Source organism: Capra hircus, chromosome 4 (genome assembly GCF_001704415.2).
Source record: "Capra hircus breed San Clemente chromosome 4, ASM170441v1, whole genome shotgun sequence".
Lineage (NCBI taxonomy): Eukaryota > Metazoa > Chordata > Mammalia > Artiodactyla > Bovidae > Capra > Capra hircus.
The window spans coordinates 115,087,129-115,099,872 of NC_030811.1; the positions used below are offsets into that span (position 1 = coordinate 115,087,129).

General features: G+C 48.3%; 1 protein-coding gene across 2 annotated transcripts in view; it reads right to left on the reverse strand.

The window, feature by feature from the left end:
- DDC (dopa decarboxylase) overlaps positions 1–12,744 on the reverse strand; it is a 99,507-nt gene that overhangs the window by 15,864 nt on the left and 70,899 nt on the right. For both annotated transcript variants that reach the window (XM_005678877.3, XM_013963104.2), the window contains exons 10-12: positions 7,567–7,643; positions 2,357–2,376; positions 363–461 (exon numbers count right to left, since the gene is read on the reverse strand). In XM_005678877.3, coding sequence (XP_005678934.2) covers positions 363–461; positions 2,357–2,376; positions 7,567–7,643 — 196 coding nt within the window. The remainder of the gene's footprint in view (positions 1–362; positions 462–2,356; positions 2,377–7,566; positions 7,644–12,744) is intronic.

Here is a 12,744-nt window from a genome sequence, read left to right on the forward strand (position 1 = left end):
GCACGGGAGGACCGGCTGGAAGCTGGCAGGCCGTCCACAGCCAGCTAAGTGAGTGGATCTCCGCTGGCCTGCCTCCTCAGTTGCTTAAAAAAGGGAAAGAGCAGGGTATACATACTGCTCTTGGAGCAGGGAATGGCAGCCCCAGTACTCTTGCCTGGAGAATCCCGTGGATGGAGGAGCCTGGCGGGCTGCGGTCTGCGGGGTCGCACAGAGTCGGACACGACTGAGCCACGTTCACTTAGGCACGCTGCTCTGTGCTGAGTGGCTCAGTTTCCCGTGCCCTGCTTGACAACGGCTCACTTCACGTCTCAGGTCTAAGACCTCCCTAACGTCAGCTGGATAAATAATGACAGCAGACTCACCTTGCGGATATAGGCCTGCAGTCCCTTGACTCCGTACATCCTAAAAACAAACCACATCTTCAAAGAGCGGAACCTCCGGCCCAGCGGCAGCTGCCAGTGCTGAAATCAGACACAAGACGGCAGCTCGGTGAGGACTGTGCCAAGGGCTGGCTTCCTTTTCCACTCATGGACTGGCTTGTTTCTCCTGAAGGCAGTTAGTTTTCTGGAGACCGACCCTCTGGCTGCCACAAGGGCGAAGCCGACAGCAGGGGAGTGCGCGGTGCAGCCAGAAGCTCTCTACAAAGCTCCGAGATGTCTGCGGAGTGCGCGCAGGGACCAGACCAGTGTCGGGCTGGGCTCAGATGCCACTGTGAGCGGATGGGGGAGTGTGTCCTGCCCCTCGGGCCTACAACCCAGGAGGGGTGGGAGGGGAAAGTTCACTGATTTCTCTGCCTACAGGAAACAAGAAGGGCGCTGCAGATCCCCACGCCCTCTGCTGCGCATGCCCCGTGACGCCCATTCTCTAGAGCAACGTGCATCTTCTTCCTGCCTCACAGGCGGCCATGGAACACGCAGGACATCCCGCGAGCCTTCCTGAGTTTTCCTGCGTTTGTTAGCTGCCCGGGTGTGACACTTTCCAATGGTTGTCAAGGTACCAAAGCGAGCAGGAGGGGACAGGGTGCAGGGACATTTGGGAAGATAAAGATAAAAACATCCTGATTTTTACATGGCCACTTCCTATTGGAGCTTCTAAAGGAGATGAGGGGCACAGGGGGTTTCTCTCCATCTTCGTTCTCCGTGGGCAGCCCACAGAGCCCAGAGACGGACTTCCTGCTGGGCATGGGGCAATGCCACTCAGGGGGTTGGGGTGCAGCGTGGCTGCACGAGGGGCGCAGCAGGCTTGGGGGGCACTGCTGCTCTAGGGAATGCACCCCCGGCCATGGCACCCCACTTCTGAACTGCAGTGAAAGCACCAGGGGTTCTGCAGAAGCTTCTCGAGTTGCAAAGAGAAACACGGGTCCAAGACTGAGGTTCAGAAGCATCCAGCACAGTGTCACTGCTGTTTACAGCGGGCACTGTGTGGATGCACAGGCCATCTCACTTTATCTTCCTAACCGGGCTGGGAACAGGGCTTAGGAGCTCTGTTTTATCCGTGAGAAAGCAGGCATCTAGGGGCTAATGATGCGCCAGGCCAGAGAGCCCCAGTCGTGCCCACTGACGCCTGCTGTCCTCTATGTAGCTGTGCGTTTGCACGCTGCTGGGGAGTCTTAGTAAAAATTAACCTCACATGCCTTTTTAGAAAACCCACTGTCACCCCACTGAGTAACTAACTAACTAGACACTAACTAACTAGAGCCCAGTGGTCCCTTGCTTACAGGTCGCTGCACTCCCCAGCAGCCTCCGAGAAACTAAAATGTGAATGAAATCGGACACTGGAAAGGATAGCAAGGGGAAATTAATTTCCATGGCACAAGAGTAAACATGCACGCAGTTTAACTGTGTTCATTCCAGCGTCACCCTAAAATGCTGTCACTGCTTCTCTGGGGCCTGAGGCAGGACTGGGCCAGCTTCCCCGGGAGCAGGGCCTGTGCACCCAGTCTTCCCCCCCAGCCCTGACCAGACGTAAGTCTGGGGAGAAGAGGGCTGGTCTTGTTAGCCACTTTACTCCCAGTTTCCCTCCCAGCTCAGAGCAGCGCCACAGCAGCACAGTGTTCCTGCCTGGGGAAGGAGGCTCGACACGAGGGCTGCCATCTATGGCCTTCTGATGTCCCCTGACCCTTGTTCTCCCATCATTCCATCCAAACCTCAGATCTGCTGTCAGTGGGCTCAGTGCAGCTGCCCCCTGCCTGGCCAGACTGCTAGTTAGGACCCAGTTGGAGGGTGTCCTCTTGCGGGACCCTAGTTCCAAGAGGACCCGGAGGCAGCAGGAGTGACAGCCCGGGACAGCCCCCACACGGCACTCACAGTTTAGACGACCTTGGACCTGGACTTGGGAAGATAAATCTCCCACTTACCCTGTAGTCAGTGATAAGCCCTGCAAAGGAGAAAGAAAAAAAAGGAACCATTAGACACATTGGTCGATTACCTGCCTCATTCCTTGCCATCATCTCTTGAACCAGACCAAAGACCACTGAGGGCAGGGGCTGGGTGTTCTTTGAGGTGATTCCCCAAGGTATCAGATTCAAGGGGGGGTTCCAGAGAGCACAGCACAAGAGCAAATGCGGAATTAGCAGTGGATTCCCACTCGTTTCACTTTCTGCAGTTACACAACCAGGGAAATCTGAGATTTCTTCTGTGCCCTGGAGTAAATTGGCATTCAGATTCTGTGAAGTCTACATCATCTATTCATTCATTTGTGGGAGGTGAATTTGTGATATAGAAGTGATTTGAATGTAAAAAAATCAGACTTTTGATGGGAGTTTATCTCCGTGTTCTCATTTCTTAGTCCGGATTCTGGAGCTGAATAAATACCCAGTGAGTATCTTCCGAGTCGGCTTCATTATCTGGGATTCAAATGGCTTCACAGGGGTTATGAACAAGGCCTTGCTTGCATTTAGGTCTCCTTTTGTGCCAAAAGCAGTAAAGTCAAAGCTGGTGTATAGGGGAGAACACTGGATGAGAAATCTCGCGGTCGGGAGTCTCCACGTGGGAATCTTGGGCACGGCATCAGGTGGGAATTAGAAAGCTGTGTGTTGGAATCCGATCCTCCAGTGTCGTCCTGGCTGTCCACCCGCCACAACCCTCCACCCACCCTGGTAAAATGTGCGTGGTCCACTGGGCGCACAGGTCTGCCTTACATTAACAGGAAAATCTAAAATTGCAGCTTGTTAGGACTCCCCAGCTGACACCTGGAGAGACCAGATGGATTAGGAGCATACCAGTTAGGATCATAGAACAGTTATAGTAATGGGGGAATATGCAGGGCCATTTTGCAGGGCTCAACCTCCTCATTGCATCTGGTACCCCGAGCGGAAGCCACAAGTCATGCAGCTTAAGTCAGCTCCCAAATGATGCTTTTCTTCTCTTCATGCCCCTTGGAACAGACTCATTAACACACACCAACAGCAGTCATTAGAGGTAACAGCACCCAAGAGTGTACTTGGCAGGTAATAAACACCCAGTAAGAAGGTGATGTTGTAAAGGAGGATGAATGAAACACCTCCAAGTTCAGGACCCTGCCCCATCCTGATAGTCACTAGTCAGTTTACACTGAATTACAATTCAGAAAACTAAAACGACTGTTCAGTCACACCAGCCACATTGCCAGTGCTCAAAAGCCACCTGTGGCTAGTGTCTGCCACACAGGACACCACAGAATTACAGGACACATCCGTCATTGCAGAAAATTCTACTGGACTGTGTGATAGAAGCTTTAAAGAAGAGGAGTCAGGTCAGAAGCTTCTATAACTGAATGACATGGTTAGAGATGGAGTCTGTGTCTCAAAGAACCTGCTTCCCCAAGGACTGGCTGAAGACCTGGTCCAGTTAGGTGCTGCCCAGAACAAGTGTTTCCTGTTAACATAAAGAATGCTAAAGCCCTCTCCAGCAGCAAGTCCCAATGATGGTGTTACTTACACTGTGGACTAGTCACTACATCCCACATGCCTCAGTTCAGTTCAGTCGCTTAGTCATGTCTGACTCTTTGTGACCCCATGGACTGCGGCACGCCAGGCTTCCCTGTTCATCACTAACTCCTGGAGTTTACTCAAACTCATGTCCATCTAGTTGGTGATGCCATCCAACCATATCATCCTCTGTCATCCCCTTCTCCTCCTGCCTTCAATCTTTCCCAGCATCAGGGTCTTTTCTAATGAGTCAGTTCTTCGCACCAGGTGGCCAAAGTATTGGAGTTTCAGCTTCAGCATCAGTCCTTCCAATGAATATCCAGGACTGATTTCCTTTAGGATGGACTGGTTGGATCTCCTTGCAGTCCAAGGGACTCTCAAGAGTCTTCTCCAACACCACAGTTCAAAAGCATCAATTCATCAGCGCTTAGCTTTCTTCATAGTCCAACTCTCACATCCATACACGACTACTGGGAAAACCATAGCCTTGACTAGATGGATCTTTGTTGGCAAAGTAATGTCTCTATTTTTTAATATGCTGTCTAGGTTGGTCATAACTTTTCTTCCAAAGAGCAATGACTTTTAATTTCATGGCTGCAGTCACCCTTTGCAGTGATTTTGGAGCCTAAAAAAATACAGTCTGCCACTGTTTCCCCATCTATTTGCCATGAAGTGATGAGACTAGATGCCATGATCTTTGTTTTCTGAATGTTGGGTTTTAAGCCAACTTTTTCACTCTCCTCTTTCACTTTCAAGAGGCTCTTTAGTTCTTCTTCGCTTTCTGCCATAAGGGTGGTGTCATCTGCATATCTGAGGTTATTGATATTTCTCCCAGCAATCTTGATTCCAGCTTGTGCTTCATCCAGCCCAGCGTTTCTCATGATGTACTCTTCATAGAAGTTAAATAAGCAGGGTGACAATATACAGCCTTGACTTACTCCTTTCCTGATTAGGAACCAGTCTGTTGTTCTATGTCCAGTTCTGATTGTTGCTTCTTGATCTGCTTAGAGATTTCTCAAGAGGCAGGTCTGGTGGTCTGGTATTCCATCTGTTTCAGAATTTTCCACAGTTTACTGTGATCCACACAGTCAAAGGCTTTGGCATAGTCAATAAAGCAGAAGTAGATGTTTTCCTGGAACTCCCTTGCTTTTTGGATGATCCAACAGATGTTGGCAAATTGATCTCTGGTTCCTCTGCCTTTTCTAAATCTAGCTTGAACATCTAGAAGTTCACAGTTCATGTACTGTTGAAGCCTGGCTTGGAGAATTTGGGGCATTACTTTGCTAGCATATGATGAGTGCAATTGTGTGGTAGTTTGAGCGTTCTTTGGCATTGCCTTTCCTATTATGTTGTTAAACTACGTAGGATGTAAGTGGGGTGAGCACCTCTAAATCTGCATATAGTAAAAACAATAAAACCAAACGATGCATATAAGACGACTGGTGAGAAACAGCCACATATTAACAGGATCAACATCTGGGTGGAGGGCTAAGTTCAGGGTTACGTTTCCGGCCCACCTCGTTTCTATTGTCCAGATGAACAGTTTTTATAATGAAAGAATTCATTTGAAAAGTCTATATACCAGGTATGACTACTATTTTCCCATTATCTGTTTTGTGACAGAAATTTCTGTCCTCAAAATAAAAAATCCCATGTTTTTTGGTCGCTCTCTGGCACAAGTCCAGTGAAACAGTGTCTATGAAAGTGAAAAGCAAACATGGGGACACGTGGGAGCCTCAGTCCCTCCCAGCGCTGTTGCCAGGCACTGGCCAGTCGCGGAGCAGCAGGACGAGTCCCCCCACTCCAGGGACCCTCGTTTCTAGTGGCAGACAAGGGGCCAGTGAGGGAGCTGTGGGGGGACGCGAGGGGGAGATGGCTGAGCGGAGGGGCCTGGCTCACAGGGAGAGGTCTGGGAGGACCCCCTGCCCAGCGAGACATTTGCCCCAGACCCAAGTGGTGAGGGGAGGAGTCCCCCAAACCCGCAGGAGGGACGTGGCCACAGCCTCGGGGGCTGCAGTGTGAGGGGTGAAGAGCAGGGCCACATGCGCAGACCTGAGCGGTCTTGTTTTTGACAGTTAAGCAATGAAGAGATTTCTTGTTTAAGTAGAAAGGCTCTTAAAGAAACACTCTAAACATATTTCACTTAAAATTACAAGAAGATTAACAGGAGAGTGATATACTATATCAGATAAAATACACCATTACATCCACTAGACATAGAAGTTTAAAGCTGGTTTTGGGTGGTTTACCTGCTAAACACAAAATAGGTCATTGCTTTCGTTGATTCGTAGTTTTTTAGGGGAAAAAACACAAATAACTAAGATTGTTCATCTCTAACAGCCATAGCTGTTTTGTCAGTCAGAAACTGCCTTTTCCTTAAACATGGAATAAAATTACTTTAAAGAAATTCCTGGAGTGATAAACTTTGCTCAGTTGCCTTTGACTTAAACTCTTTCCGTGCCTTGCAGGATTTTAGTTTCCTGACCAGGGATGGAACCCAGGGCTCTGGCAGTGAAAGCACTGGGTCCTAACCACTGGACCACCAGGGGATTTCTGAGAATTCCTTCACTGTTGAAGAGCAACATTTTGCAAGATGTCATGATTACTGAGGTTTTCATGATTGAAACATGAAATGTACTTTTAAATAGAAGAGCTTTGACAGTTGGTTCATAATTCCTCATGGCTTCATGCCAATGCCATCACAAAAAACTAGAGTTTATTTTTTAGAGCAGTTTTAAGTTCTGAGCAAACCTGATCAGAGGGTGAGCGTTTGCATCTGATGTGCTCCATGAAATGGTGGGGAATGTTAGGAAGGTGAATGCAGGTCTGATCTTCCTGTGGAGACAGCACAGGCTGGGGTCTGGGCAGGAGGGAACGGGCTGTGCCCTGACTTCCATCCCTACCGCTCAGTGCTCCTGCCACCATCACCGACACTGCCTCAGTTTCCAACCCGTCCATTCCTCCTCTCTAGGTGGAGGCTGGGGTCAAGCGATCCCTGATGTCCCTCCCATCACCCACGTCCTCTGTCATCCAAGGAAACTTGAGGAGAAGCAGGCACGAGTTCCCAGACTTGGCCTGTCCTTCCTTCCCTGGGGCTCACAGCCGGGGACTCCGTGGGTTTGGGGAATGAGAGAGCCCCCTCCCACCTGGAGGCTGAGTCTTGTGGGGACAGACAGGCAAGTATTAATAAATGAGCTCCCCAGAATGTGTATTACCCTGAACGGGCACAGCAGACAGGGTGTCTGTGCAGGTTGCCTCATGCATTTTATCTTGTCTGGATCTCAAGTAATCATGATTTTGTTTAACTGAGAGACTTAATTTTTAGAGAGCACATTCATGTGTCGATGCCTCCCCAGCCTCGCCCACATCCTCTTCCCTGGCCCTTGGCCCACCGTCTTCCTTTCCTTTCCTGCCCTGGTGCTATCAGCTGGTGTTGCTCAGTCACTACGTTGTTCCTGACTCTTTGCACTTCATAGACGGCAGCACGCCAGGCTTCCCAGTCCTTCACCGTCTCCCAGAGTTTGCTCAAACCCATGTCCAGTCTTCCCGGCTCTGCCCCGGCCCCCCAGGACTGTGGCTGTGATGCTTGGCCTTGGCTTCTGCACACTGTGGACGTGGCCATGATGGGAACAGATTGGAGGAAGCTGGGGCCAGCTCACCTGAGTCCTGGTGGCTGTGCCTCAGGTAGACTGGGTCCAGCCTGAAGGCTCCAGTCAGGTCTGTCCTTTTTTTCACCCTGGTTCAAGACAAAACAAGAGGATTTAATGAGGGGGCATCTCAGGGTCCTCTCCTCCTGCGCCTTCTCCTGCCCAGCTCAGCTGGGGCCTACTGCTCCCTGACACCCTTCCTAACAGCCCCATCCAGCACGTGCATGCCCCTTCCCTAGCCTGAAACACAACATGAACCTCCAGAGCCCTGGGCCCCTGCAGTGGGGGAGACCTTGTCCCTGGTTCCGGCACCCAGCTCCTGAAACCCTCGGGACAATGGCTGGATGGGATGAAGCCTGGGCAATTGCGTGGCTTCAGGGTCCAGGCTGGCTGCCAGGAAGCTAAGTCTTGGTTGGAGGGGCAGAAGTTTGAATCCTACCCCCTGATCTCCGAGAAAGGACTTGAGATAGATCATCACCAACGGCCAGAGATTTAATCAGTCAAACCTGTATGGGGAAGCCTCCTTAAACCCCTACACGATGGGGTGCAAAGAGCTTTGGGGCAACTGAACCACATGGGCAGGCTGGGAGGGACCCATGCCAGGCAGGTACGGGGGCTTTGTGCCCCCCAGTCCCACCCCTGCCTTGTCCCACCCTTCCACAAGCCGTTCATTAGGGTCCTTATAATATACCATTAAATATAAATGAGTTGTTCTAGCCAACTGTCAGACCTGAAAGAGCAGGGAAAGGAGTTGTAGGAACCCCCAACTTTACAGCCAAGGTAGATGCAAGCTTGGGTCGTCGGGACCTGGGACATGTGACTACTTTGCCAGGTCTGTGCTTACTCCGGTATCAGAGTTGAACCGGGTTCAAGGACATCCCTCTGGGGTCTGGAGAGCAGGGGAACCGGGGTCTGGAAGAGGAACCCAACAGGTTGGAGACTGTCCTTCTCTGTCCTTCCAGGCCTGGCACAGCCCCGGCCCTTGATGGGCATGGGGCAGGTGTGGGATGAACAGGGACTGTCAGTCAGGAGGTGCTGCCTGAGCCATCCCAGACCTGCCCTTCATGCCTCTGGGCATCTCAAAGAAATTGTGTGCAAATGCAATCCTGGAGGCAAACTAGAGAAAGAGCCAAGTCTGAGGGCACTGAGGCCGGAAGTAAATGAGAGTCCCTGGAAGGTGAAACCCACAGGCATGAAGTAGGAAGCCAGGATGCAGCTCACAGAGGAGGATCAGGGAGCAAGGGGCTCGAGCTGATTTGAACTGACTGCTTCAAAGGCTTAGAAGACAGGGAATTCCAATAGTGTGAGCTTGTGGGCCATGTTGCATCCTGCAACGTCCTGAGACCAAAGACTTTGTCCCTTCCCAGAAGCAGCAGAGGAGGCTAGGAAAGGCAGGGAAGGAAACTGGAGACATGAAATTGACAACCAGGGTATGGGATCTGAGATTATGGAGATGAGAATGTCTTCCACCCAGATGGAATCATGTTTACTATTTCAGCTGTACCTTTTTATCATCATTCACTATCCTCCTCCCTCAATTTTTGTGAAGTTGAAAATGGTTGCAATTTATTTTTTTTCCAAGAGACCATGTTTTTAAAAAGTGTCTTTTGTAGAGTGAAAAAAAAAAAAGAAACCCAAAACTAAAAACGAAGTGAACAGTCACAAGCTGTTTGGGGCTGACCTGGGGGAGACCCCTAAGCAGGGGCTCTGTGTGAATAGTGTGTACACGGGCCAGGCTGCCTCCCTGGCCTTGGGGGACCATTTCCTCTGGCCTCTCTGTGCTGGGGAAGGTCATGCCAAGCCAGAGAGACAGGAGAGAAAGGGGGTAGAAACAGTATTGCTCTCAGCAGACCTCTGCCCTCTGCATGTAAAGTCACACTGCCCTCTCCACTGACACTGGCAATGATTTTGTAGCTGCTTTTTTTTAATTAAAAATACTATATTCCATGTTAAAGTGATGCAGAAAGGTATAAATAATAATATATCCACCTCATCACGTGTGAAACAAAAGTTGCCCACAAGTTAGATCTCCCCTACATGTCCCTCCCCTCACTGCCCGCCGCTCAGGAGGCCATGAGGCAGCATGGGTGTTTATCAAGCCATTGGGCTCTACAGAATTTTCTGTGCAAATCACTAAGTAATCTAAGGTATTGTTTCACACATTTCTAAGCAAAACACAATGCAAACGTAAGTTGTTTCAAGGTAAACGGCACCTTTCTCTGTGTAATTTTTAGAATTTGCTTTTTCTCTTAAAACTACACCTGTGAGCTTCTGACCTGGTCATCCACAAGGTCGTTGCTCAGTTATCCACTTTCCCCAGCTCCCCGCAGGGCACTGTGGCAGTAGATCCCAATCTGCCCCTTCTCTTACTGTGCTCCCCGTGTCCCTAGATGGACGGCACTGTGTGGAGGCTCCTGGTGTGTCAGAGACAAGCTGGGGACACCGGCCTAGTCGTGGGCCAGCAGGAAAGGTGTGGTCCTACAGCCTCATTGGGCAATGACAAGTGCTCCTAAAGGCCCGCCGCCCACGAGCCCCTGATGGTCCACATCCCTGCTGACATCTAGCCAGGGAGACTATTTTCCACCATTGGCAGTGCTTCCTAGGCCTGAACGTGCATTTCTAATCACTAACAAAGTTGAGTACCTTTGCCTCTATGAAGAGGCCACTCCCATTTCCTGTTTGGTGAGGACACGTTTGTTCATTTACTTTTTAGGCTGTGTGCCTCTGTGTGGTAGACAGGATCATAAAAATGCGGTAAATATTAGGAATGCTGATCCAAAGGCTTGTTTGTGGACCCCCTCTGGCCTCTGCCTGGCTGTGTCCCTCCAGCGAGCATGGCTCGGTCATTGTGGGGTGGGGAGTGGTCCTCACCAGTACTGTCTTAACACCTCTCTTGGTCTCCTGGGCCACTGCAAATATTAGGCCCCACTTTCTCGAGCCCCACAGAAACAGCCAGCCAGAATACTTACTAGAATCGCACTGAGACCTGACATTGAGTCCACATCTCCATTTAGTTAGGTCTCCTGGAATGACTTCCAAAAAACTGTGTCCTTTTCTTCATAAAAATCTACACAGATTGTAACCTATTTATTCACAGTAACTTTTCTTGCTATTATAAAAATGTTTTCTAAAAATTTTGACAATAAACAGTAAAATTCTGTAAAGCAATTATCTTTCAATAAAAAATAATTTTAAAAAAGACATAGAAAAAAATGCACACATGCTGTTTATCATACATGTAAATAAATGCAACCTTAAAAGTGTTGTGTATCTAGAAACCTTGCTGTGTTCTCCCATTAATACCTTCTTAGAAGATTCTGTTTTCACTGGCAGACACTCATCCCATCTGGCTTGCACTCTAATCCTTACACTGTTGCTTCTCCGTTGGGTCCAACTGTGCAGGTGGGGAAAGCACGGTGCAGCCAAGGGTGGGCATTATGGCAACTGTGATTTTCTTTCTTTAAAGGCACTTCTAATATTTTGCCACCAAGAATATGTTGGCTGTATTTTTTTTTTGGTAGATTTTCTTTTCTTATCAGATTAAGAAAGTTCTCTTCAGTTCCTCTTTTACTAAGAGCTTTTGTTCTGTGTATTTTAGAATTTTTATCTATTGTTTTTTCCATATTTAATGTGACGATAACCTTTTTTCTTGTTTACTGTTAAACATGATCAATGACATTTTAAAATCTGATATTTTTAAACCACCCTGGGGTATCTGGAATGAATACGTTTTGGTCATAATATACCAGCTTTTGTTTTTCTTTAAACATCATTGAACTTTGTTTGCTAAAATTTGACTTAGAATTTCCACATGTAATTTTATGAGCTTGTCCTACAGCTTTTCTTTCTCAGCTTCTCATGTTTTTTTCAGAGATTTTTTTGATGTAGACCATTTTAAAGTCTTTATTTAATTTGTTATAGTATTGCCTCTGTTTTCTATTTTGGTTTTTGGTATGCAGATCCGAGCTCCCCAACCAGGAATCAAATCTGCACCCCCCACATTGGAAGGCAAAGTCTTCTAGTATGATTGATAAAGGCTTGAGAAAGAGCATCAAGAAAAGAAGAGATGGAGAGATTGAAAAACATGAACTAAATGAAATGAGATTGCTGAATGTGAAACAGAAAAAGTGAAACAAACTAGATAAAAGATCATCAAATAGTCCAGTTGTTTTAAAACATGGCTGGTTATTAGAAATATATCTGGAGTTTTAGAGAAAATTTTAAAATCCAGATGCATAGCAGAATTATCTTGGAATTTTTTGAAAAATACAAATGCACAGGTATTGCTTTTTTTTTTCTTGGAAGGCTGTCTTAGCCACTGAACCACCAGGGAAATCCTTTTATCTGGTTTTGGAATCAAATTGCCACTAACTTCATGATAAGTCTATGAATTACATTTGTAATTAGACCTGTAGATGCCTTGATGGTTTGGTAGGACTTGCTGTGAGAAGAATCTGAATGCTTCTGTTGTGTAAACTGTCCCTATTGACACCTTTTCCTTTGGGCTATGGGGTGCTCCGGATTTCCTGACTCTGATAAGGTGTTCTGTAGTTACTGCTTGTGCACACTCTAGGCAGTTCTGGCGTGCTGTCGCTCACGTGCTCCCTGCTGTCTGAGGCCCTGCTGTGTCTGTGGAGTGTCCTTCTGTGTTTCCAGCGCAGCTGACTGCGCCCTCTTCTCTATCCTGGCCCCTCTTTCTAGAGATCATCTATTTTATGAGGCAGGGCGAGGGCCACCCTGTGGCTCTGCCGACCTCGGCTCCTGTTGCCTCACTTCCTGTTTCATGGACGTCTCTTCAGTACTTCCCTCCTTCCAGTCTGGGAGTGTTTATCCTGCTGCTGTTTTCTGCTTTCTTTGGGCTCTCAGTTCAATACTTCTTGGCTCTGGTCTGTTCTGTTTAAGTCTGTTCTCCACGCCCTGCTTTACTGTGGGACCAGGACTTTCTGTCACATCTTCTTATTCATTCAGGTCTTGGGATTTCCAACAACCTGTTTCCCTTTGTCCGCTGGCCCGTGGCTCCGGTGGTCTGTGGTCGTCTGCTCTTCAAAATGTAGGTACCAGCCTTGCTTTTCCTTGTGAAGTTTCATGATACTATAATGAGGAAGATTTTATTTAAACCAACAAATGGGCGTGTACATGCATGTGTGCAGACACGCACACTCACACACACATGAACAGAAACACCCTTTA